Below are 27,559 nucleotides of genomic sequence, written 5' to 3'. Positions count from 1 at the left end.
CTATCAACTCTGGTACTGGTGAAATAAAGTGTAGCAGACACAAGGTTTCAAATTCAAACCATTAATTTTATTTCTGGATGAAACAGCCAGCAACTATTTACATGGATGTACAGCAGGTAAAAAACTTATGGATACCAAATGCATCAGAAATTCATGGACTTCAAACAGTCAGACTCACGAAATAAACAATCTCTCTTGGGCACCTAAACTACAGAGAAGGGCAACCAAAATGATAAAGGGGATGGAACAGCTCCCCTATGAGGAAAGGCTGAAGAGGTTAGGACTGTTCAGCTTGGAGAAGAGATGGCTGAGGGGGGATATAATAGAGGACGTTAAGATCATGAGAGGTCTTGAACGAGTAGATGTGAATTGGTTATTTACACTTTCGGATAATAGAAGGACTAGGGGGCATTCTGTGAAGTTAGCAAGTAGCACATTTAAGACTAATCGGAGAAAATTCCTTTTTTTACTCAATGTACAATTAAGCTCTGGAATTTGTTGCCAGAGGATGTGATTAGTGCAGTTAGTGTAGCTGGGTTAAAAAAAAAAGGTTTGGATAAGTTCTTGGAGGAGAAGTCCATTAACTACTATTAATCAGGTTTACTTAGGGAATAGCCACTGCTATTAGTTGCATCAATAGCATGGGATCTTCTTGGTGTTTGGGTACTTGCCAGGTTCTTGTGGCTTGGTTTGGCCTCTATTGGAAACAGGATGCTGGGCTTGATGGACCCTTGGTCTGACCCAGCATGGCAAATTCTTATGTTCTTTACATTCCTCCATCTCTTTCCATATGACTCCTTGTTATCTCTACCAACTCTATGGGTTGTTGTGAACTCTCAGCTTCTTCTTGAGTTGTACCTCAGTCCCAACCCTGTGGAATGGGGTTCTCATTTTAACATACCCATGTCAAACTTTACATACAAAGGGGACCAAATGCAACTCCAATTTCACAGGACCTACTCATACTCCTCTGGTCTTCAACTTTCTACATAATTCTCACCGCATTCCTTCAAGTGCAGATTTCCCTGGTCTACTGCACTCAAGGGACAATCCTGCACTCGTACTCACCCTGATTCCTGTGCTTCTGGCGCACTTCCTCAGAGGGAGGAATGACCTCTTCATACTCCCACCTTCTGGTGAATTCCTTGGGTGGGGGAATGGCCCACTCTACTCCTTGGCCTTCTCCCCTTGAAGGGAAGAGCCCCTGCAGGGACCTACTCCTTAAAGGGAAGATCCCTGGGCCAGCCAGCCCACAGACTGGCACGCCAACTGACTACATATCTGGCGGTCCCTTTTACATTCCCTACTCTGCATAGGACAGGAAACAAAAAGGGGAAAGTTTGCCAAACCTTCCCACTCTTATACGTCCTGCTAAATTTTAGTCACCCAATGAGAAAACCCCACATATTTAAGGGAACACATACCATTTTCTCAACACAGCCCATTGTCACTCCAAACGGCAATTGCTCACTATTTAAAAACGTCATCCAGTGGACATTTGTTATTAGTACATACACAAAACAGTTAACATTTTTCCCAAACAAAGCAAACATAACTGCCCAAGTCTTCCCCACCAAATCCTTTGATACTGCTATAGAATCCCTTTGACCACAGAGGATGCAGGTACTGAAGTGGAAAGGTTAAAAATATTGAGAACCTCTATGTTGGTGGAACTAAAGGGGAGATGGCAGTAAAAGAGAAACCCTGTGTTAGGGAGAGTAAGGTGGGCAGGCCATAAAGGAAGGATGCAGCCTGTCTTGGCACAGAGACGGTAGAAAAAAGAATATAGTGAAAATGAGCAGCAAGAGCAGGACTACAGCCACTTAGAAACTTCTTACAAAGTCTGATAGGTGGCAGAAAAGTGTTTTAAATAAAATAAAAAATACATAATAAAATTTCATAGCTTACTATTTGGTCTATCTATAGACAGGTGGCCAAAATTAAAAACAGTACTGAAAACAAACTTTTCTGAACCATCGCCAACATCTTCCATACTGTACCCACCCTACCACCAAGTATTATGATAAACAAACACTGCAAGCAGGCGAGACCAAACTCAAGCCTCAGCATAGGGTCCTAGGATTAAGACATCACCTGACCTTGGACTTAGTGCATTAAAAGAGGGTACATACATTACCCCATTTCCTATCAAGATTTATTGATTTAAGTAAGGGCTCATTTTTTCATTTTTTTCTACGGCCTTGAAAATATCTCTCTGGGAGCGCTTCGTAATTTATCACTACAATAGATAGTGTTTCTGCAGTCAATCTTTCTTTGAGAATTCAGTCAGCATGGCATGATTCTGGAGGAGGACTACGTACTATTCGTGCTTACCATTTGTCGTAGATGTAATGTTCTTAGATGAGTCATTTTTGTGGACTTCTGCTGTACTCTTTATACTTTCAGTGGAACCTGAAAAAAGGCAAACCACCCAATGAATCTGTTGAATCATCAGAATCAGGTCTTACCGTGAGAAGAGTAGGGAAATAAGAAGGGGATCATATGGAAGGAACTAGAGATATGCATTTGTTTTGAAAATTAAACAATAGGAAAAACAATGAGATTTCATTGTTTGATTTTTTTTTTTTGGTTTGTTTAGAAAAAATAGAAAGCCTGTAGGCTGAGGCACCAGAAATAGTACCTGACCTCTGAGCTGGGGCCTACATTTAGGCCTAGGCCCGATGCCAGGTTCTGGCCAGGAAGCTGGATTATGATGCAGAGACTTGGGCCTAGGACCATGCCTGACACTGGGGCTGCGGCCTAGGCCCAATGTTGATGCCGGATCCCAGCCCAGAAGCCCACAAAAATTTGCCAGGACCAGGGACCTCTCCTCAGCCCTCACTTACCCCATCCATTGGGGTCCCAACAATGTGGCTGGCCCAAGGTCTGGTCCCAATGCTGAGGCCTCGGCCCTAGCTGAAGCCCAATGCCAGGGCCTGGTCCAGACGCTGGATCCCATCACTGGACCCTCATCCTAGGCACAGGCCTGACGCTGGGGCCCAGTCCATAGGTCAGGTCTTGATGTGTCGACCTCTGCCTAGGCCAGGAGAGGTCCAACACTGGGGTTTGGCCTGAAGGCTGGGTCCTGTCACCAGGGCCAGGGCCTAGACTCAGGCCTGGATGCTGGGGACCAGGCCTCCAAATGTCTTATTCAAAATGGTGCCCTCCACTTGGCGGAAGGTGCTGGAGTGATGACTCTCCAGCACCTTCCTCCTGAGTGGAGGGCACCATTTTGATTTACAGTCATTAAAATGAATGGCCATACATCAAAATGGCATCCTCCGCTTAGGAGGAAGATGCTGGAGAGACATCACTATGGCGCGACCTCAAAGCAGAGAGTGCGCCACTTTGAAGAGATCATCGATGGAAAAAAAAACATATGGAGGCTTGGGTAGGAGAGGAAAAGAGGTTTGTGGTTGAGGAACAACAAGGGAGAGGAGGGAAAATCAAGAATCTGGGATGGGAGGAAGGAGGGAGGTTCTGGAATTGAGAAAGGAGATGGATTGGGAGTGGGTTCCAGGATCTGAGGGAAAGAATCTGAGGTCAAGGGAGAAAGAGAATCTTAATTACATTGGTGGGGGTGAAGGAGGAGGCTGGTGTCCCTGCCTTGTTTCGATCCTGCTCCCTCTTGTATCCCCCTCTCTAACCTCCCTGCCAATCTGGCATACGCACACAAACACAGCCAACACCAGTCCCTTCTCTCTTACACATATAACATTGCCCCTTTCCCCTAATTCCCGCCATTCTAACATAGAGACAAACCTCCCAGCCAATCCCTTCAGCCTCCATTGATCCTCATTCAGCCCCTCTTACCCTCCTTTCACCTTTTTCCACCCTGTTTCCCTACACGCTGCCTGGGAGGGGCTGGATCAGGAAGCAGAGCGTTGTTTTCTGCTAATTGAGATCCAGCACAGCTGGAAGGCAGCAAATCTTCAGCCAGTCTGCTGCCCCCATATTTCTGCCACCCTAGGCACAGGCCATGTGGCTATTGACATACCCAGGCCTGAGAGGGTGGGGGAATATGGAAAGGCTCTTTTTTTATTCTTGTAATTATAATTGTTGGTGGAGTTTCAGTGGGGGAGAACCATTCTTTTGTTTGTTTTTTTTTCTTTTCCTTTCTTTTTTTGCTAAGGTGTTTATTTTGTTTCTAATAAATGAAACAAAATGAAATAAACATCAAATGAAATGAAAAATGAATAAAATTAAAAGCAAACATGAAAAACAAACTAAAACAACAATGTTTTCTGCGTACACCTCTAACGAGAACTCTGCATTGTTTGGCTAGTAGTGCCTTCAAGAAAATTGCAGAAGATATGACTGGAGGCCATGCATGCTTGACTACATACAGTATCCCTATACTGAGCAGGAGAGGACAGTTGAAAGAGGCTTCTTTGGCCTCACTCACTTCTCAAACATCACTGGGATAATTGGTTGTACTCAAGCAGATTTGATTCCACAAATTAGCCAGAAAATCATCTTCTAGAACCATAAGCAGTACCGCAGTCTGAATATTCAGGTCTCTATGACTATCACTGGTGACAGCTGTGGCAACTAAGTTGTCTGTTCCTGCCACTGAGCTCATGGATAAAGGCAGAGCCCCCTTCATGACTGTGTGTGTGCTAGAGATACAGGAAATGGAGGTCTACCAGGTACATGCTGGAACCTAGGGTTAACGGCTGCTAGTGATATCATCATATCTTCTAGCCTTTGATAGTGTGACAATTTAACGGTATGCTTGTGGTTGTCAGTAGTTACCCTTTGTCAACCTGGCTGTAAACTCTTACTCCATCCCTCCTTTCCCTTTAAAAAATGGCGCAAATAGGTCCTCCAGTTTCTGATCAATAACATCTTTGGACCTCTGAAAGGCTGATTTTGCTCTATCGAACACCAGAGATTTAGTATCCCTTATGCCAGTGAAGATGGAAAGTGTTCATCGTGCGCAGCATATTGCATAACACATGTGCCCATCATTATATTCCCTGACCGGAAGAGGTAGATGGTGCAGAAAGAAGGGGGCCACTGCAGGTTCAGTATCCAAGAGAGATCACGGAGTCTCCCCACTACTTCAAGCTCATAAGAGCTCTATGGAAGGTGTGTGGGGTGAAAAATGTCATCCTGACATAGCGATTTTTAGATGTTGATTGTATTTGCGGTGTTGGCCTACTGTGACAGTGCTTTCTTGCCCTCTTTTACAGGAGCTAGTCTGTCGAAGCTGCCACATGGTATGCCATGTAGGGGCAGGCAGGGCAACATTTCATTGTGCCCCCTACTTTTCCCATGCTACTTTGCTCTGGTTTAAGCATATCTGAGTTGTCAAGTCATTCTAGCATTGGCAAGCTGGCATGGTTACTTCATTGCATTCATAGAGAGTTGTGGCATGCGCTGGAATCCTTTTACCACAGCTGTTCATCATATACAGTTATGGTGGAGATGGTGTTTGCAAACGTGTGTCCTTGTAAAGGCTGAAGCATATGATGCTTGATACCTTCCCAAGCTTATTACCCTGTAATATGCTTCTTTTCCATATATATGAGTGCTGGGGTTTCCCCCATTGATTTTTATGGAGCTGAGGCATACAAATATTTGAGATTGTATGTAAATGCGATGCTAGGGAAATAGACGTCTAGGCAGGAGGTTTTGACCTTTTGCCTCTGGATTGTGCTGACATCACAGCCTGAGCATGCTAGCACCATTTCTCCATCTTTTTTTTTTTTTTTAATTTTTCTTTAATAGTAGGAGTGACTTTGAATGTCTGAAAAGGGATTGTGAGGCTCATGCATATGGAAATAAAGCAGTTAATACATTCCACAGCTCAGATGAACCCAAAATGCTTCATTTAGGGGGAAATTTTGTAACATTACGTACAAGTTAGTCGGCAATATGCGCATAGATTTCACCAGTCTTCAAAGTGGATTTGTGTGTGTAAGCAAAAATTATCCCAGCAAAACTAGGCATGCACAATCACACCTCCTATTTGGTGCAAGTAGTTTTGCCAAGAAAATTTACATGGATACTTTTTAAAATAAAAAATTATGCATGCAAGTCCTAACCCCACTTAGACTCCACCTCCTGGAATGAATGCTTCTCCCCCTAGGCAAGTAAAATAAAAAAATGTATTACAGCTGTCCAGTGAACAGGAAACCAGAACTATAACCTTCATCACCTAGTAGTCTGACTATGGTATAATATCACTACTGGGAGAGTTCTCTTTTACCAATGAAAACTCTGAAAGAACATTAAAATGCCTGCATGAAGAATGTGTAGTATTAATTAATAGGGTTTAATGTTGCTCTAAGGTCAATATTATATATATTTTCAGGCATGGCAGTGAAACTTTTTTTTTTCAGAATTAAGAAGGGTGCTACACTTTCTAATCTGATATAACTGCATCACAGGACAGCAGCTCTTAGCTGTACATAACTAGACCCTCTAAAATGGAATTAAAAAAAACAAACAACTATTGGTCAAAGCAGTTTCATTACAGATCTGTCAGTAAACTGCCTGAGAGAAAAATCGAATGGACTACTCTTTTTTTTTCCTTGTCATTTTCCTAATTTTATTTAGGCAATGTAACTATTTTTCAACCTTTATTACAAGTATAGGGCAGCTGGAAGCTTCAGGAGTCCCCTGCGGTTTAACCTGTCTTTTCAGAGGATGCCTTGGTTGCATCACACCGTATATTATTACTGTGATGTAGCAGGATCCATTTGTCATACCAGTGTGCAATTCATTTACAGTACACTGTACATCTCAAAGCAGAGATTTATTTCTCTAAGATGTCATAAGACATCTGGTGGCAAGACAAAGTATCCAAGTAGAATAATCATACAGGCCAGACTGTGGAAAGAGCCAGAAATCTTAGGTACAGAAGCAGGCAGCAGCATTCGCCAGAGGCAGCTCTTCCTTCTGAGAGGCTGAGGATGCCGGAGATGCAGTCGCCGAAAACCTCTTGGAAAGTGATGAACTACTTTCTGGTTCATACATGAGGTTTAAGATCTAATTTGCCATTAGTTTTATTGAAATGAATGAATGCACTAATTAAAGATGCTTACAATAAAAAAAAACAAAAAACCTCATATGCCAAACCCCATTTTCATGTCAAGATTTCTGAAGACAGTCATGCATAAAAAGAATGTAAAAGGAACAGTTCCCCAGAAATTCAAACCATAAATCTCATAGTTTTCTCTTACTGTGCACATTGAAATGCAGTGGAAATGACCTTTTCTTAATAGTTTTGTAATATTTCAACCTGTTAGCAGTTCTGAGTAAAGATGAGCTAGTTTTTTTCTTTTTTTTTTCTTTTTTCAGTCCAAACTTCTGTTAATCCAGTGTTTGGAGAATCACATTCAAAAATATTCTGGGAGGGGCAGACTGCCAGAAACTCAATCTGTGAGTCTCCAGTGTGCACTGAATCATTTGCGATTCTGGCTGACACTGATGCATTGCATAAGCCTCCTGTTGTGGTTATTGCTACAGCCCGTCAGTCTCCCAAGCAGGTCTGAGTGATGTTGACAAAACTGATCCAACTGGCAGGGAATGGCAGATCAGGTGCAGTAATGAGGCAGAGGAGAATGGTACGGAGAAAGGTTTCCCGGTAGTGTCAGGACAGGTACAGAAGGTAACAAAGATCTCCTTTAATTGCTGGAGATTTTCCTCCTGCTTGCCCGAGATGCCCTGTCAATGCTGCATGCTGCTTGCATAATAGGTTGCATACACAGGAGAAGTTTGAAACACAAAGAACTCGGCAGTTATCAACAGCCAACCGCTGCAACACTATAGCATCTGTGCTCTGTGGAAGATGGGAGTCGGTCCAAAAAGAAAAAAATAAAATAAAATAAAATAAAACTATGCTACTTTCTCTGCATGAATCTCTGAGCCTGTTGCAGTTTGGAAAGTGTACTCGGATTCTTCTGGTGTTCTTGTGAACCTGAAGATGGCAATCACCAATGAAGACAAATAGTGCAGCCGATCTGCCGAGATGATGACTTTGGGGATAGCTTAGATATTAGACAGTGCTAATGATGAGGATAATACTACTATCCTAAATTACTCACATCTGCCTGAGCTTCTGACATCATCATCATTACCGCTGCATAGGAGGTTCCAGCTTTTGGCTTTGATTCACAGATTCAGTGCATTTCTCCCTAGCCCATGCAATGCATTGCTGGAAAATTTGCTGATACTGACTGGTACCTGCTCCATTTTATCTTCTTATTCTTTTCACTGCTTCTGTTTTCCGGTCAATTCTAATTTTTCCTGGGAAAAGGGATATTTCCAAAATAATTTTTTTTAACCAGTGATAAAGTTTCATAATTCAAGGTCATGGGGGCGTATGTGGGGCAGACAGCAATAAAGGGCTGAAGAAACATCAGCACCAGTTCCTTCAAGTGTTTTTTCTTTGGTTTTTTTTTAAATCCATCACATTTTTTTGAAGCATCAAAAGGTTGGCACCATGTTTAGAATTTAGTATTTTAAATATGAATCTATTTGGTATGTCCAACAAGGGCTAAAGAGGTCCACTAGATCTGCTAAATTCTCTGCTCCTGCTTCAATTTCATTGTAAGACCAACAGATGAAGGATTTCAATCCCATTTAAAGCTGTTGTGATCTGAAAGAAGTCATATGATGGCAAATTAAGCATATGATTTTAGTCCTTAAGAGGTATTACATCTGAATATAATGTGTAGACTTACACAATCAGAAGACCTTGAAAAAGAGTGCCACCCCTTGCTACCAGAGAAACAGAAGTGATATGCTGCCTTTGCCGTGGTTGGAAATCGGCACATGATTTGAGGCATAGTCTACTTTCTCTAATCATGTGTGAGGAGAAAAGAAGCATCTATTCAGTCTTAAACAAAGCTAGTATGCTCAGAGTGTCTACTCCTGATAGAATATTTTACACTTTTGGCAATATTAACACTGACTGTCAAAAGTTCCTTCCCCCAAACATATAGAAGAGATCATACACTCATTATGGTCAATGATTTTATTGTTCTTGGATACCCAGGGCCAGTTCAGAAAGCTTATGCGACTTTAAGACTGCATAAAATGGATGTTGCAATATGATGTGGTGATGATGGTAAAGATGAAGACAATGCTGATGATTAGGCTGTTGGTAGTGCTGTCATGGCATGCTTCCAGATAAGGATAGTGCATTTATTTATTAAAATAATTTATTACTCACACTACTAGCATGGTACTCAGCATGAGGTATAGGGTTACTGGGTGGTTTACATAAGTATGACAAGAGTTACATTTGACACAGTATGTCATAGGACATGCAAATATTTATTTTATTTCTACAAACTTGATTGATTGCATGTCTTACATATTGTAACCTAAGCAATAAATAATAAAATTAAATGCAATAAAATCAAATACAAAATCCTAATTTCATAAGACATCAATAAATAACAATAAAATAGCAAATATAACATACATCAAATATAAACTGAACCAAAAAAAAACAGAAATCATCAGTAATCATCATTATAAAGTATCAGTGGATTGCAATAAAAATAATAAAGCATTCAAAATCAGAAACAAAAACAAGTTAAAACATAAAAAAAATGAAATTATGTTAACTCTGTAAAAGAACAAAGTAAGAAAAAATAAGAGAACCCATTTGTCAACAAGCATAAAATATAAAGTAAAACAATAGCACAAAAAAGAAAAACAAACAAACCACTAATTAACTAGATGGAAAGGCTTACAAAAAAAAAGTCTTCAAAGTTTTCCTAAATTTAAAGCAATCTTCTTCATATATACCAGTCCTGAACGGTTTATACAGGACTGGTATAGATGATAAAGAACATTGAATTGTTCAGTGTGCAGCCAATTAAACTGTCATGGGGTGGCGAATAAATATGCAGTGTACTAGGGTTAGGGAGAATAGGCTTGATGAAAAATGTAGGTTTTAACCATGTGAAAGAAAGTCAATATATTAGGTACACATCTGGTCTCATCTGGGAAAGAGCTCCAGAGCCTGGAACAAGGAGAAGTCATGCTTGCTGTTTCAGGCAAGCCTGAAGTGTTTGAGCTCAGCAGGATATGCAGAAAAGCACTAGTTTTGGATATCATTTGGATCGGGAGACCCGCCCCCACGACATCACTGATGACAGCGCAGGACCGTTAAATGGCGCCAGAACACCAGGCGCCCGCGCACAGGGAGGCCACCCACCACCACTGGGCACCCTGCTACAACTCACAGTGATGAGAAAGGAAAGAAAAGTGAAGGAATTTAATCTGGAACTGTGAGGGGAGGGGCAACGTGAGATCCCCGATTGGGAGACCTGCCCCCACGACATCACTGTTGACAGCACTGTTAAACGGTGTCAGAACACCAGGCGTCGTGCGCCGTGCGACAAAGGGCACTCCTCTTTGTGCACCCCTTCACGCAACCCGTAGTGTTAACCATCTCCATGTTCTTTTTATATCCCTTGTTAATTTCCATATTATAAATGTTCAATGTATTAGACAAAGGAAACGCCTGATTTCCTGCATTTTTGTTTGAATGTAAACCGATGTGATATGTAAAATCGAACACCTGTATATAAAAATAAATAAAATAAATATTAGCCTGTAGGTGGGCTTGCAGGGGGACAGACAGTGCTTAGGTAAGAAGGGCCTAGTCCTTTTAGCGATTTAAATGCTATACACAGGGGCAGATTTTAAAATGTAAGCGCGCGGCCTACATTTGTGTGCACTACCCGGAGCGCGCAAATGTACGCCCAATTTTATAACATGCGCACGCAGCTGTGTGCATGTTATAAAATCAGGGGTCAGCGCGTGCAAGGGGGTGCACACTAGTGCAACTTACGGGCACCGAGCCCTCGAGGAGACTAGCTAGCTTTCCCCGTTCCCATCCCTACCTGTCCCGCCCCCAGCCTGAAACCCCCCCGCTTACCTTTGTTGTGGAAGTTATGCCTGCCAGAGGCAGGTGCAACTTGCGTGTACTGGCCAAGTGCCGGCGTGCGATCCCCCGGCCCAGCAGCCGTAGGGAGGCCTCTGGCCATGCCCCCGCCCAGCCCATTTTTTTAAGCCCCGGGACTTACACGCATCTCAGGGCTTTATGCGTGCCGCTGGGCCTTTTGAAAATAGGCCCGGCGTGCGTAGGACTTTTAAAATCTGCCTCACAGGGTTTTGAATTGAGCCTGATAGGAAACTGGAAGCCAGTAGAAGTCTGAGTATTGGGGTGATGTGTTCCCTGTAGCTGGACTCAGATAGCATCCGGATGCCAGTGTTCTGTACTAGCTGTAGGCAATGAAGGAGTTTTTGAGGGAGGACCACATACAGTATTCAGAAAATATTTCTTCATGGCGAGGGTGGTAGATGCCACCTTCTGAAAAAGAGGTGGTGAAGACAAAAACAGTTAAAGAATTCAAAGGGACATGGAATAAACAGAATGGATCCCCTAAAGGCTAGAGGATGGAAATGCAGAAAAGGGTGCAAGAGGCTAACCTGCTCAGCATAGCAGTTAATAACTTTAACAGATAGCATGGGGATTACTACCCTTAACCAATAAGAGTTGTTGCTTTTGACACAACTACAAGATCGCTCTCATCTTCAACGGCAAGGAGGAAAAAGGGGATTTGGATTCAGACAACCACTGAGGACCCTGAGTTTTATAGTCTGAGGTTCTGATAAGCATGGGGGTAACCTGCATGGAATGGCAGTTATTATCCTTAACAGAAGGCATGCGGATTGCTACCTGTATCCAAGTCTTGATGCTTTTGACACAACTGCAACATCACTCTCTGCTTTAGCAACGGAGGGAGTGGAATTGGACTCAGGCAACAACATGGGCCCTGACTTATACAGTCTGGGTTATTGATATGTCAACATAAGGGAAAAAACATAGGACTGCTTCTATGGCCAAGTTCAAAAGCAAAGCAAGTCAAGCAGCATTGTCTGAATTTTCAAGAAGGCTCCTCAGCCAGTAAAAATGTTGCTAGCAGTAATTTTTTATGGGTTTGACAATTGCTTGAATTTGATTGTAAATATTACTACCCTTATCAGAAGGCTTGGGGATAACTGCACAGAGTGGCAGTTACTACCCTTAAGAGAAACATGGTGGTAACCTGCATGGTACAGCAGAGCCAGATACCTTAATCCCCCCCCCCAAGACTTACCAAAACTCCCTGGTGGTCCAGCGGGGTCAGGACGCCATTCCTGAACTCCTTTGCAAGGAGCACGTGACGTCGGCGTCACGTCGGAGTGACACGGCGTCACGTGATTCCCCTCGGGTTCGCTCCCGGACCCCTCGTTGGGCTCAAAAGGAACTTTTGGCCAGCTTGGGGGGGCCTCCTGACCCCCCCAAGCTGGCCAAAAGGTCAGGAGGCCCCCCAAGCTGGCCAAAAGTTCCTTTTGAGCCCAACGAGGGGTCCGGGAGCGAACCCGAGGGGAATCACGTGACGCGGCGTCACGTGATTCCCCACGCGTCCGCTCCCGGACCCTCACGGAACTTTTGGCCAGCTTTGGTAAGTCTTGGGGGGGGATTAAGGAGGGTGAGGGGTTTAAATTTTATTTAGATCAACAATCGCGATTCCAACGTATTCAACATAGCTATGTTGAATAAGTTTGAAATCCGATTAAGAGGTTTGCTGGGCAGACTGGTTGGACCATTTGGTCTTTTAAGGCCATCATTACTATGTTACTAAGTATGTAAGCATATTACAGTAGTCCAGCCAGGAGAGGATAAATGCATAAGTTAGGATCACAAGGTGGTCTTTCTCTAGCTGTGGCTTTATCTGCTTGAGTTGTCTGAGGTGATAGCTGGATGCTTTTTGCAACTGTGGATAATTGTGAGTCCATTTGTAACCTGGAGTCATTTGGCAAGAGCTTGAGGTCATCCAGTGGGACAGGGGAGGTGTCTGAACTAGTACATTAGTTTTGCTGGGGTTTAGTTTAAGTTTGTTGGAAGAGACTCATTTCCAGATTTCTGCAAGGTAGAGGTTTGTATTGTGCACTGCAGTTTCTCTGTTGAAGCCCAATGAAAGGAAGACTTGAATGTTGTCAGAATAGCTGTAGTCATGGTCTAGAATTTGTGTCCATCAGGAGTCTAAGGCAGATGCTGAACAGGACTGGGGAGAGGATTGAACCCTGTGGAACATAGCATAGTAGAGGTTTGAGGAATGAAGAGAAGTCACCCATGATGATTTGTTATGTTCTTCCTGTTACAAATAATTGGATCAATTATAGGCTGGCCAGGCTCCTGATGCCAGTGTTAGATGGCAGAGGAGAAATGCCAATGCCAGGTTCTGCAAGCAATCATTTTTAGCATCAAGTTTTGGTTGCTTTAAAGGGTATTGGTGGAAGAAAGGGGGATTCGCTGTAGGGTTTTTATTATTTAAGCACAACAGTTTAAATGTAGTTTTCTCTACCTGTTACAGAGGGGAAGAGGGTTAACTTGGCTGCCCCTCTGACTCAGGCCATAGTGCTGCACACTGGGGTATAGGAGGTAGGGATGTGAATCGTTTTTTGACGATTTAAAATATCGTCCGATATATTTTAAATCGTCAAAAATCGTTAGGGCCACGATACAATACCAATTCCCCCGATTTATCGTCAAAAAATCGTAAATCGGGGGAAGGGGGAGGGCAGGAAAACCGGCACACTAAAACACCCTAAAACCCACCCCGACCCTTTAAATTAAATCCCCCACCCTCCCGAACCCCCCCCAAATGCCTTAAATTACCTGGGGGTCCAGTGGCGGTCCGGAACGGCCTCCTGCAATTGAATCGTGTTGTCTTCAGCCGGCGCCATTCTGCGCCGCCATTTTGCAAAATGGCAGGGCAAAATGGCGGCGCAAAATGGCGGCAGCCATAGACCAACACGATTCGACTGCAGGAGGTCGTTCCGGACCCCCGCTGGACTTTTGGCAAGTCTTGTGGGGGTCAGGAGGCCCCCACAAGCTGGCCAAAAGTCCCTGGGGGTCCAGCGGGGGTCCGGGAGCGATTTCCTACCGCGAATCGTTTTCCGTACGGAAAATGGCGCCGGCAGGAGATAGACTGCAGGAGGTCGTTCAGCGGGGGTCGTTCAGCCGGTCCGGAACCCCCGCTGAACGACCTCCTGCAGTCGATCTCCTGCCGGCGCATTTGAGGGGGGGGGGGTTCGGGAGGGTGGGGGAATTTAATTTAAAGGGTCGGGGGTGGGTTTTAGGGTGTTTTAGTGTGCCGGTTTTCCTGCCCTCCCCCTTCCCCAGATTTAGCTACGGACCGCCGCTGGACCCCCAGGTAATTTAAGGCATTTGGGGGGGTTCGGGAGGGTGGGGGATTTAATTTAAAGGGTCGGGGGTGGGTTTTAGGGGGTTTTAGTGTGCCAGTTCACGATTTTAACGATTTTCACGATACTCTAAACACCCAAACGGCGACGATACGATTCCCTCCCCCTCCCAGCCGAAATCGATCGTTAAGACGATCGAGGACACGATTCACATCTCTAATAGGAGGCTGATGAGGCAATGGAACTCAGGCATGCTACAAAGAGAATGTGTTCTAATTCCAGAGAGGAGGACGGAAGCTGACACTACTGTGCTGATCCTTACCAGCCAAACGGCAGTACTGAAAGATGGAGGTGAAGGAGCCTTCCAGTACTTCACAGGCATGCTGTTTTGGGTAGGGGATATAAACAGGGGAGCAAAAATAGAAGTGTTAGCCTGTATATATGAACAAAAAGTCAATTTCCGCTAAAGAAATCGTGATCCATGATTCTCACGATCAGAAAGCCTGATAAAAAAAAATACAAAAACTATTGTTGAATCGTGAAGCTCAAGGATAAGGCATCCTGCAGTTTTCATTCTGATAAGTAGCGGTTCTAGAGATGTGAATCGGAACCGGAATCGGTTCGGTTCCGGTTCAAATCTTACAATTTTTATAGTCCTGCACGATTGGTTTTTTGTTTATCGGCTGCGCCCGAGCCGATATGCAAAAAACCCACCCCGACCCTTTAAAAATGACCCCTTTGCTTCCCGAACCCCCCCCCCCCCCAAAACCATTTTAAAATTACCTGGTGGTCCAGTGGGGGTGTGGGGAGCGATCTGCCGCTCTCAGGCCATTGGCTGTGCTAATAAAAATGGCGCCGATGGCCCTTTGCCCTTACCATGTGACAGGGTATCCGTGCCATTGGCCGGCCCCTGTCACATGGTAGGAGCACTGGATGGCCGGCGCCATCTTTAAAAATGGCGCCGGCCAGGCAAAGGGCCATTGGCACCATTTTTATTAGCGCAGCCAATGGCCTGAGAGCGGGAGATCGCTCCCCGTGCCCCCACTGGACCACCAGGTAATTTTAAAATGGTTTTGGGAGGGTGGGGGAAGCAAAGGGGTCATTTTTAAAGGGTCGGTGGGTTTTTTTTTGTTTTTTTTTTTAATCGGGCCATCGGCGCCATTTTTATTAGTGGCAGCCAAAATGGCGCCGATGGCCCGAGAGCAGGAGATCGGTCCCAGGGCTTCCACTGGACCACCAGGTACTCGTAAAAAGGTTTTTGGGGGGGGGGGGGGTAGGTAAGGGTTTAGTTTTAAAGGGTCGGGGTGGGTTTAGGGGTTGTTTTGGTGTGCCGGTTTTCCTGCCCTCCCCCCAAATAACTCCAGTTAGTGGACATTAACCCATTAACGATTTTTCACGATAAATCGGGGGAATTTCTATTGTATCGCGCACTCTAATGATTTTTGATGATTTAAAAAATATCGGACGATTTTTTTTAAATAGTCAAAAAACGATTCACATCCCTAAGCGGTTCCCCTATTTTGGTGCTTTATCCTAGACTAGGGGAGCTACAGATCCAGGTTCAAGTCTTGCCAGGGAAGAAGACTTCCCTTAAGGGGCCCCTAGTGCTGTCAATCACAATCTCAGTGATCACTTAGCACTCTATATCAATTATTTCCAGATGATGCCAGATAGTGAAAAATAACAGCAAGAAAGCCAAAATTATCAAAACAGGGAGAAACCAGTCATCAACAACGTGCACATGGGGAACAATCGAAGAAAACACTGGAGTCCGTACTTCATGATCAAATAAAAGATAGTCTTTACAGTAACTTAAAGAAGAGGATCCAGGTCAAGATGACAAAAATATGAATCAACATACATCCAATGATAAAAAAAAAAAGTAAATGGTTTCTCTCTCCATCTTTCTTCTGTTCACTTCCCTTCCAGCTCTTGCACCTTCATCCTGATTCAACATATCCTCACCAATAAGAGTGGGATAGCTAGAGTTTAGTTCCAGTTCTGACATGATCTGGGCTAGAAGAAAAAAATATCCAAGCAAAATACCAAACTGGATGCCAAAAAGTCCAATTCAACTGCAATCCAATTCTCAAAAACGACAAGTCTCTTGAGTTATTGGCTCAAAATGACACTTCCTTTTCTTCACCTCATCTGTTAACTAGTCAAAGAGGTAAAAGAATCTCTGCTCCCAATCCCAACAAGAAACTGGAAGGAAATGGAATAGATGAAAATCCTTTTACAGTAGAAAATGTGTGGGAAGAGCTAAAGAACCTCAAAGTGGACAAAGCCATGGGGCCTGATGGGATTCATCCAAGGATATTGAGGGAGCTCAGAGATGTTCTGGTGGGTCCGCTGTGTGACCTGTTCAATAGATCCCTTGAAACGGGAGTGGTGCCGAGTGATTGGAGAAGAGCGGTGGTGGTCCCGCTTCACAAGAGTGGGAACAGGGAGGAGGCTGGCAACTACAGGGGTGGTGGGAAAAGTAATGGAGTCACTGCTGAAAGAGAGAATAGTGAATTATCTACAGTCTGGAGAATTGATGGACCAGAGGCAACATGGATTCACCAGGGGAAGATCCTGTCAAACAAATCTGATTGACTTTTTTGACTGGGTAACCAAGGAATTGGATCAAGGAAGAGCACTCGATATCATATACTTGGATTTCAGCAAAGCTTTTGATACGGTTCCGCACAGGAGACTGGTGAATAAAACGAGAAGCTTAGGAGTGAGTGCCGAGGTGGTGACCTGGATTGCAAATTGGTTGACAGACAGAAGACAATGTGTGATGGTAAATGGAACCTTCTCTGAAGAGAGAGCGGTTTTAAGTGGTGTACCGCAAGGATCGGTGTTGGGACCGGTCCTGTTCAATATCTTTGTGAGCGACATTGCGGACGGGATAGAAGGTAAGGTTTGTCTTTTTGCGGATGACACTAAGATCTGCAACAGAGTGGACACGCCGGAAGGAGTGGAGAGAATGAGACGGGATCTAAGGAAACTGGAAGAGTGGTCGAAGATATGGCAGCTGAGATTCAATGCCAAGAAGTGCAAAGTCATGCATATGGGGAGTGGAAATCTGAATGAACTGTATTCGATGGGGGGGGGAAAGGCTGATGTGCACGGAGCAGGAGAGGGACCTTGGGGTGATAGTGTCTAATGATATGAAGTCTGCGAAACAATGCGACAAGGCGATAGCAAAAGCCAGAAGAATGCTGGGCTGCATAGAGAGAGGAATATCGAGTAAGAAAAGGGAAGTGATTATTCCCTTGTACAGGTCCTTGGTGAGGCCTCAGCTGGAGTACTGTGTTCAGTTCTGGAGACCGTATCTACAAAAAGACAAAGACAAGATGGAAGCGGTACAGAGAAGGGCGACCAGGAAGGTGGAGGATCTTCATCGGATGACGTACGAGGAGAGATTGAAGAATCTAAATATGTACACCCTGGAGGAAAGGAGGCGCAGAGGAGATATGATACAGACTTTCAGATACTTGAAAGGTTTTAATGATCCAAAGGCAACGACAAACCTTTACCATAAGAAAAAAATCAGCAGAACCAGGGGTCACGATTTGAAGCTCCAGGGAGGAAGATTCAGAACCAATGTCAGGAAGTATTTCTTCACGGAGAGGGTGGTGGATGCCTGGAATGCCCTTCCGGAGGAAGTGGTGAAGACCAGAACTGTGAAGGACTTCAAAGGGGTGTGGGATAAACACTGTGGATCCATAAAGTCAAGAGGCCGCCAATGAAGAGTGGGTGACTCGCCAGAATGATGGCTACTGCCTGGACACAATACCCTTATTCAATAAACATACACATGGTTACTGTGACTCCAACATCACTCTAAGCTTCAACAGCAAGAGGAAATGTGGAAAAAAGGATTTGCACTCACAAAGCCGGGAGTAGCTGGCTTGTTACGGCGGTTACTACCCCAAACCAAATGTGCCTGATACTTCACTTTCGATGCACATCCAGCATAGCTCTCTGCTCCAACGGCAGGGGAGAAGAAAAACTGATACTTCACGCATACCCAGCATAGCTTCAACGGCAGGGGAGAAGAAAAAAGGATTCACACTCACAAAGCGGGGAGTAGCTGGCTTGTTACGGCGGTTACTACCCCAAACCAAATGTGCCTGATACTTCACTTTTGATGCATATCCAGCATAGCTCTCTGCTTCAACGGCAGGGGAGAAGAAAAAACTGATACTTCACGCATATCCAGCATAGCTCTCTGCTTCAACGGCAGGGGAGAAGAAAAACAACCAATAAGGGCTGTATAACATAGTCTGGGTTAAAACAAATAAGCATGGGTGTAGCTTGCTTATTGCGGCAGTTACTACCCCTACTACCCCCTAACTAATCAAGCTAGATATTTCACTTGGATGCAGCTCCATCACTGCTCTCTACATTAATGGTGGGGGAGGAAGGGAAATAGAACCAAGAGCTAAAAGAAACAGATAAGTATGAGAGAAAAAATGTGTGAAGCTTGCTGGGCAGACTGGATGGGCCGTTTGGTCTTCTTCTGCCGTCATTTCTATGTTTCTATGTTTAGGATACCGGGGGTATGCACGTCCCTCAGGCACTGATCAGGCAAAATCCAAAAACCTTCTCCCAGAACTCTTCCGCAAAACCTCTTCACCAAAATGCTTGAATTCCAGGGGGAATCTCCAGCTCTTCAACCAATTTGCTTTGAGATGTTGGGGAAATCTCTTGTTCTTCATTCCTCTGTCTATTGAAACTCTGGGGAGGTTTCAGCTCCGAACTCTTACTCTCACCAACCCCCTTGCTTTGAGATCCAGAAGTGATCTCTTGCCTCCTTCCTTCTCCTTAGCTCTTGGCCCACTAACCCACTGAAGCCCTGGGCTTGCTCCATAAGACTTTGTACCCCAAAAAGCCTATCCCCCAAAAAGGTGGAATTATAGCAATGGGAGGAATATAAAATATCAAAACCCCTCCTAATGCACCTAGAAAGAAAAATCATATAGGGATAATATTGGTGGCTAGCATAGCCCCATCACAGATATATAGCTTCATCTCCTTGTAATGGACAATTAGTTCACATAGGAAGATATTTAGAGCTTTAATCTAGAAGACGGCAGGAACTGCCTTTTTTATTAGGATGCCTCTGGTCTTAAATTGTTCCACAGAACATTCTCATTTCTGTCCTATGTAGTGCTCTCTGTAGTAATCATTTTGGTAATACAGTATTTCTTGCTTTCCATTTGCATGCTAGTAACACATATGTCTAGACTCAAAAATGTTCAAAAATTCTGAAGGATCACCTGGTGCAAATTGTTAAAAGCAGGCAAAACTTTCTGGTTGCAGCTGTGAATCAGGTGTTCTATTGCACTGCTTTTTTTCTTTTTTTTTTTTGTTAGAGATTTTTGGATGTCATAGTTAATGCAAAGCACTAGATCTAATGTAGCACAGTGGAGGGACATGTAATGCAATATTTATTTACAATTTTTGTATACCGTCTTCCTTTTCTTCAAAAAAGTCACCCAAAGAGGCGTACATAGCTCTAAAATTAATACAATAACAATGCTATCAAATACAAATAAAATGAACAGCAAAATGTCAATCATACTTGCAATATTTAAAATCCTTCAACTATTACAGAAAACCCCATAATACCACCAGGAAATACATATAAAATAAACAGGATAAAAATAATAATCATAAAATCCCTCAACTCAACTTCCCCAAACACACCACCAAAATGTCATCAAAATGCTACAAAACAAACAAGATCAGCTGATCTACCTAAGAGGAAAGGTCATAATTAGCTCCAATCACAATAGACCAGCTAGAACCCGTAGCTCCAATCTCCTCTTATTGCTCTCTACACCTATTTTCCAGCAAGTACATACATTATCATCTCGTGCCCAAGTCCTCAAAATCAGCCACAGCCTTGCTTTAGAGGGAATCAGCTTCCCCAACCTTACCTCTGAAAGACTCCAGTCCAGTTGATCTGCTTTGGGAGGAGCAGTCCAAGCCAGCCGATCCACTCCAGGAGGAGCCCGGCCCAGTTATTCAAACCCATCTGCTCCAGGAAGAGCCTGTGGCCACAGTCCCATTCCAGAGGGTGTCTGCCTCTCCAGCTTTACCTCCAAGGGACACTAATCCTCTAGCACAGTGCCAGTGAGGAGCTGTTCCACACACTCAGTCTCAAAGAGATCCTGAGCTAGTCTCCAATGCCAGAGAGACGCCAGCCCAGCCATCCAATGCCAGAGTGACACCACTCAGTGCCAGGGACGTGCTGTTCCAGCTGACAAGTGCCAGAAAGATGTGAGTCCGGCTACTCTTCTAAGAGACCCTGAGCCAGCAGTCTAGTCATAGACTTTTTCCCATTAAACTATGTTTATCTATATGTTCAGCAATTTTGTTCTTTATCATAATTTCTACCATTTGCCTGGTATAGACATCAGACTCACTGGTCTGTAATTTCCTGGTTCATTCCTTAATCCTTTTTAAAAATTGGCATTACATTGGCAACCCTCCAGTCTTCAGGTATTACAGTTGATGCTATTGATAGTTTACAAATTTTCAATGGCAGGTACGCAATTTCATTTCTCAGTTCTTTCAGCATTCTGGGTTGTATACCATCTGGTCCAGGTGATTTGCTACTCTTTAGTTTGTTAATTTGCCCTAGTACATCTTCCAAGTTCACTGAGATTGGTTTCAGTTCCTCTGAATCATCACCTTTGATTATGATTCTGGCATGAGTATATTTCTAAATCAAAAAATAAAAGGAACCCGTATCACACTGTTAAACCATCTCAATCAATTATTTTGATGAAATTTTAAGCCGCATCAGCAAGCCTTAACAACATGTTCTGTGCAAACAGAGCCGTTGGGTCTTTTAATAATTTGATAGACTAACTGTTAAAATGGGGATAGACTACAATTGACATTTCAAGCTCTTGCTGGACATAAGGACTTTGCCGCAAATTATTAAAAGACCCAACGGCTCTGTTTGCACAGAACATGTTGTTAAGGCTTGCTAATGCGGCTTAAAATTTCATCAAAATAATTGACTGAGATGGTTTAACAGTGTGAAAAGGGTTCCTTTTATTGTTTGATTTATTGACATACAGGACCGGAATAGTGCTCTTTCTTTGTATTTGTTATATGAGTATATCTCTTACATCTTCCTCAGTGAACTCTGAAGCAAAGAATTCATTTAGTCTCTCTGCTATGCTTTGTCATCCCTAAGTGCTCCTATTACCCCTTGATCATCTAATGGCTCAACTTACTACCTCGCAGGCATTTTACCTCTAACCTGTAAAAGTTTTTATGAGTTTTTGTTTCCATACAAGCTTCTTTTCAAATTCTCTTTGCCTTCTTTATCAATGCTTTGCATCTGACTTGCCAGTGCTTATGCTGTTTCTTCTTTTCTTCATTCAGATCCCGTTTCCATTTCTTGAAAGATGTTCTTTTAGATATTACAGCCTCTCTCACCTCACCTTTCAGCACTGGACATGATATCTCCACAAAAGCAAAAGGGATCCACAAGGTAAAAATGGTAATCTCTCTATATAAACCAACAGGACAGTTCCATTGTAGGCATTCCACATGGGGGAGCTGCAAACACTTTATCCCTAAATTGTGTCTCTCCATATCAAATGGTATAGCCTCCAGAAACTTGTCCAAACCCTTTTTAAAGATTGCTTTTAATAAACATTTGAATTTGGAGTGCCAAATCCTTTTTGGACTCAGTTAAGTTTACTTAATTTTGCTCTTTTTTCCCAAAAGAGAGAGGCTCCCTTGCTGAAAGAGGAATCTGAGATCACCATGATCCAAGGAGAAGATGACTTCCAGCTATCCTGTGTGAGAGGAAGAAGGAGAAAGGGGAGAGAAGGAGAGGAGATGCTCAACTTCATTGAACCTTAAATATCTAATGACAATTTGGAAGATGAGGAGAGAAAGGTATCACCCTTGATATTACAAGAGGAGATAGGAGATAAAAGATTAAAAACTTTAAAATACATCAGAGAAACTTCATCTACATTGGAAGGGAAGCCATTCAATTGCCTTTCATCCAATGGGAGGGAAGATATAAAACAACATGAGCAACTTGAACTTAAGAAAGACTACGATAAATCATTAATCTAAATATCTGCATCAATTTGCTTTCATAACTGAGACTTAAAGACTGTAGGATGTCACAAACTTAATAAAAGCATTTGTATCATCTTAAAAATGAAGTACACAGCTATAAAGACTAAATTGTTATTTGCACCTTATCAGAAAAAAAGAGAAATGTTGGAAACCACCAAACAATTCTCCTGTGACTTATTGGGTATTGATTTCATTATTTCTAAAGCTATGATTATCAGTGCTGTGTGCAAGAGACTTAAAGTGGGAGACCTGATAGCAAATGTGAGGGCCTTGAAAGGAAACTCCTTCCCTTCCCCCTGTGCAGGAATCCCTGGAACAATTTCTTGAGGAATAGTAACAGTTTCCATCTTAAATGGCCTCTGGAACTTTTATCTGGGCTCAACCATTACAGAGGTTACATACACATAACCCTAATGTCAACAAGACATATAAGAAAAAAAGATTATACTCTGCAAGTAAACACATCCTGGTCTATACCTGGTAGCTTTATCTTTTGTTTCATCCTCTCCATTAGGTTTGCTTCCATTTATTTATTTACAGTTTTTATTGTGTTGAATTTAGTTTAATTTGTAATGATGATTAAATGTTGTGATGGAAGTAATACAGAAAAGAGCCCAGTGGTTTTGCAGGAGACAGCATGCCTGGTTCTTACAACTTGCAATGGAGACGGCAGCTTCTAGGTAGGGTAGCTTGACTCGTTATATTATAGATAAAAAGATTCAGTGCAAAGCTTTCATATATGGTTTCAATCAAAGTAAATTTTTTTTTTCAAAAAGGAAATAAACAAACTATATTCACAATTGTTTTCATGACATGGGCTTCAGGACAGGATGATGCAGAGTAAACAAACACCCTTCCTCCAGACAATTTTTTTTTTTGTGCCTTTTCCTGTTATATCTCAAGATAAGTTAGTGCCAAATTACAGTCATACATTCCACTTACAATGGTGTGGCCTTGCCAGATTGTTTCACAGAGTAGCAAGTTTCCAAACTCAGTATATAAAGCATATTATAAATGAGAAAAGAGCCATTGTGTAATCAAATAGCTAATTGTCCTCCCACAGGTGGACTACGTCCATCAGCCACTAAGATCAGCATCACAACGGGGGGGGGGGGGGGGGAATGAACCCGAAAATACTGCAAATACAGTCAAGACATCCTACAAGTATCATAGAGTGGAAATATCTTACATTTAACATATATACATTTTTTGGGCAGGGAAGGAGAGATTAAACTCATTAAAAACCAATCCAATCAAAAACCATATCTGGAATTTTATCATAGCTGGTGAGAGCAGATTCCTCACATGTGTCTAGAAAGAAACACAGTGTACCAGGTACATACATTTTTATTTATTTATTTACTTATATCCTGCTTCATTTATACAAAAATGCTCAGTGTAATGGGGTAACTCTCCGGCTACATCTCTGGTCTTTTCGGGCCTGTCACAGGCTGAGGTGTGAACCCTTTGGGCCACTGACAGGGATGGAGGAAGCACTAGGTGAACTAGGCGGCAGTCTAGAGCTATACAGGTTAAAATCAGCAAGAAGATAGTGTGTGACATGCTTTGTAAGAAAAGTAAAGTAGCCAATATCTACTCATCTGTCTGTGTATCTTCACAGTATGGTAGAGGACAGCCCCATGTAAAAAATGAATTGCCTCCACATCCGGAAACCCCCTCCCACACTGACCTCCCCCCCCCAAAGCTTACTTGTAATTCCTGATAGTGTCATGGGGGAAGGAGCTCTCCCCACTAGCTCCTGCCTCGCAAGCTCAATTTTCAAAATGGCCTCAGTTGACCCCCAAGCAGACCTTTGTCTGTCACATGCGCCAGGAGTTAGCCAATGAGGGGTGCACTTGCTTCCATGATGCCACCAGAGATTACACGTAGGCATGGGAGGGAGGGGAAGTTGGGGTGGGAGATGTTTCCAAGGGATGGAGACAATTCTTATTTTTAAAAGAGGCCATGCTCTTCCAGAATGGAGAGGTGGGACCAGGTGCTTTTCAATTTTATCTGCTTGAGGGTCCAGAAGTGAGATTGGGAAAGGGGAGGGGTCACACTATACTCCCCAAGATTATTTTTTTTTACTGTGGTCTGTGTTGGGGGGGGGGGGGGAGGGGGCTTTTCTGGAACTGGATGGCCCTTTTAAATGCCAACTCTGAGAGCCTCAGAATGGTGTTAGCATTCCAGTGTTCCCAGGGGAACCCTTCAAGAGGTGTAATTCACTTTCTCTGCGGAGCATCAGAACACACATTCGCGTTTTGATGCTCCTGGGGGAAAAGTAACCACACCTCTTGAAGTGTAGTTAACTTTCACTGAATAAAAGACTTGCAACTTTAACACAAGCATGCACATTTGCATCTAAAGTAGCACATTACCATACCCATGTTGCACCAGGTTTGTGGGCTGGAAAATAACATACAGAAATTCACATTCCATGCATTCTTTTCACGCTAACAGATTTAACACACAGTAAATGCTGCTTACTGCATGGCTTTAGTGCAGCTTAGTAAATAGATCGCTAAAGCTTAACACATCCAAAACAGAGCTCATCTGGATTTCAAAGCCATTGATTACATTGGATGCTTCTCCTCATGTGGTGATTAACAATAAACTTTCCACTAAATAAAGAGATCAGAATTTTGCGTGTCATCTCAGAATCCTTGTTGAAAATGAAAGCTTAAATCTCAGCAGTAAAGTCCTTTTTTTTCTATTTCTGGATGACATGCAATTTGAGACTTTACTTATCTCAGGAGTATTTGTTTATTGTCACCCATGCTCTTGTTAATTGAGTCAGTTACTGCAATTCACTTTACATTGGTCTGTCCAAGAAACAGCTCTATTGGCTACAGCTAATCCAGGACACAGCTGCATGGTTACTCTTACGTTTTAGATGAAATCCTCATACTACACCAGCCTTAGACGGGCTACAAAATTATCACTTTTAAAGTTATCTCCTTACTCTTTAAAGCCATAAATGCTATGGGTTTGAAATATGATGCAGATCAATTAGTTTACAACTTCACAGTACTCCGAAAAGATCACTTTGATCCTCGCAGGAGATCTTATTATCTACCTTTAGATTTCAGATATAAAATTGGTAGAAACCCCAAAATGGCTTTTTCAAATGTGAGGCTGAGATTCGGTACCAAAAGCATTTGAGCAATTACAGATTATTTAACATTTAGAAGACACTGTAAGGCATAGCTTATTTCGATTTGCCTTTGCCACCTCTGATCCTGCTATGGGAATAGTGTAATTTGCTGGTACTAATATTGCTACTCATTAATTGAAGATCCATTGGAGTTGAGCCAGGGAACTAAGAATAAAATATTTGAAATGAAGCCTATTACTAAATATTTTGTGGAAACAAGAATGGTCTGGACTTTCTTGTTGGAATGTCTTTTTCTGTTTTTTTTTAATTATCTCTGCAATGGAATGGGCAGCAAATGAAGGGACATTTGGGAACGAATAGGGCATACTCAAGGTTGGATACCAGGCTTAGTAATTAGACTTTCAATTTATTATTTTATGCCATTGATTTTATAATTACTGTTTTGTCCTGTGTTTACTCTGTGTTATTTTCATTGATGTCATGGTAATTGATGTACTTTGTTTATGTATTATGACAATAATATTGCTTGTCTATAATGTTTATTTATATTTGATGTTATATGTGTACATTGTCCTGAATGACTAGTATCAAAATGCAATATATAAATTAATAAATAGCAATGGCAAAGCCACATTATGTGGGTCAGAGGATGTCCAAGTGGTAACAGACCCAGTGCAAGAGTATTTGGTGTCTAGGTGAACCTTTAGTTTGGCGTCTACCTCCCTCAACTTACCACTAGCACAGGGTCCCTCCCTACTGGTGGCAGTGGCTCCAGAACAATGTTCCCTTTTTTTTTGGTGGTATTAGCTCTGGTATAGCACCTCTCTAGGCCTTGGGCTGTCAGGATTTTGCTGCTCCCAAAACTTTGGTTCTCTAGGCCAGTGGTTCTCAACCTTTTTCCCATCATGACACACCTGACAGGCCACGCTCACATGTGACACACTGCTCATTACAATTCACGGTGGAAATAAAAAGTAAAGGTCCGGTAATTATTTTTATTGTTTAAAATGACACAAGGAAAAGATATATATTCTGTCTGAACAGAAATTGCCTAAATAGTAAACATCCCACACCAAAACAGTACCAATTTCCAGCACTTAAATAGTAACCACCTTACCTAAGAAAAGGCAACACTGAAATATTACACCAGGCCTTAAGACACCAATACACCTCTTATTAGGAAAACGGACCAAGCCAGGCTGCTATAGAGCCCTACACAAACTACACGCCAGCAGAAAACCTCACCTGAATCACATGTGCTGACCCTCACCTAATAAAGAATAAAGAGACAAATGCATAACTAGAAGCATACAGACAAAAACTGAATTGGAAACTGCAACAAGCCAGTCTCTGTATGCAGTGCAATAAAGGAAAAAAGAAACATCACCCATCCTTATAAAACAAATCAAGAAATATAACATCATCAGCAGTAAAACTGTACTAACAAAAAGAACAGATTATTTCGAAACAGCTGATGAGTAGAATATCCAATAATTAAAAACTAATATAAAAAATTTCTAGATGCCAATAAAATATTTCAAAATAGCAGACACAGACCCAGTAATGAAAAATAAGGATACAAAATTTTTTTGCTCTGCATACCTGGAAATGTTGATATCCAGGTGTCCTGAGATTGTTTTGAATTAGCAGGAGGAGGGGTGGTTTGCTTGGAACTTTCTCAGTCACATACCAGCGCTCTCTCTCACACTGGCTCTCAGTCACTCACATATTCACATGCTTTTTCTCTCACTTATATAGGCTAATTACACATTTACACACATGCTGTCTATCTTTTCAGGCTAGGACCCAAAAAACAAATCGGAAGCCGATCCAGTAGGCTGTATAGCAGGGAAGCAATGCAGATCGGTGTGTATAAAATGCCCTTTATTGATTAGGCCCGACTCTGGCCGAGTTTCGCTCTATAACCTAGAGCTGCCTCAGGGGCAACTAAAAACAAATATATAACAATTAAAATGTACATACAAGGACTCAAAAAATAATATAAATAATAAAACACATATATAGAAACATATACCATATTTTCCGGCGTATAATACGAGTTTTTAATCCCTGAAAATCTTCTCAAAAGTCGGGGGTCGGCTTATACGC

The 27,559-nt window shown here is 42.6% G+C and overlaps 1 protein-coding gene across 2 annotated transcripts in view; it reads right to left on the bottom strand.

Moving 5' to 3' along the window:
- Positions 1 to 27,559, bottom strand: part of EMCN (endomucin) — a 246,200-nt gene that overhangs the window by 29,522 nt on the left and 189,119 nt on the right. For both annotated transcript variants that reach the window (XM_029597067.1, XM_029597065.1), the window contains exon 6: positions 2,335 to 2,412. In XM_029597067.1, coding sequence (XP_029452927.1) covers positions 2,335 to 2,412 — 78 coding nt within the window. The remainder of the gene's footprint in view (positions 1 to 2,334; positions 2,413 to 27,559) is intronic.

Source organism: Rhinatrema bivittatum, chromosome 1 (genome assembly GCF_901001135.1).
Source record: "Rhinatrema bivittatum chromosome 1, aRhiBiv1.1, whole genome shotgun sequence".
Lineage (NCBI taxonomy): Eukaryota > Metazoa > Chordata > Amphibia > Gymnophiona > Rhinatrematidae > Rhinatrema > Rhinatrema bivittatum.
Note: the sequence above shows the minus strand (reverse complement) of the source record. Positions and strands in the feature narration are given on the sequence as shown.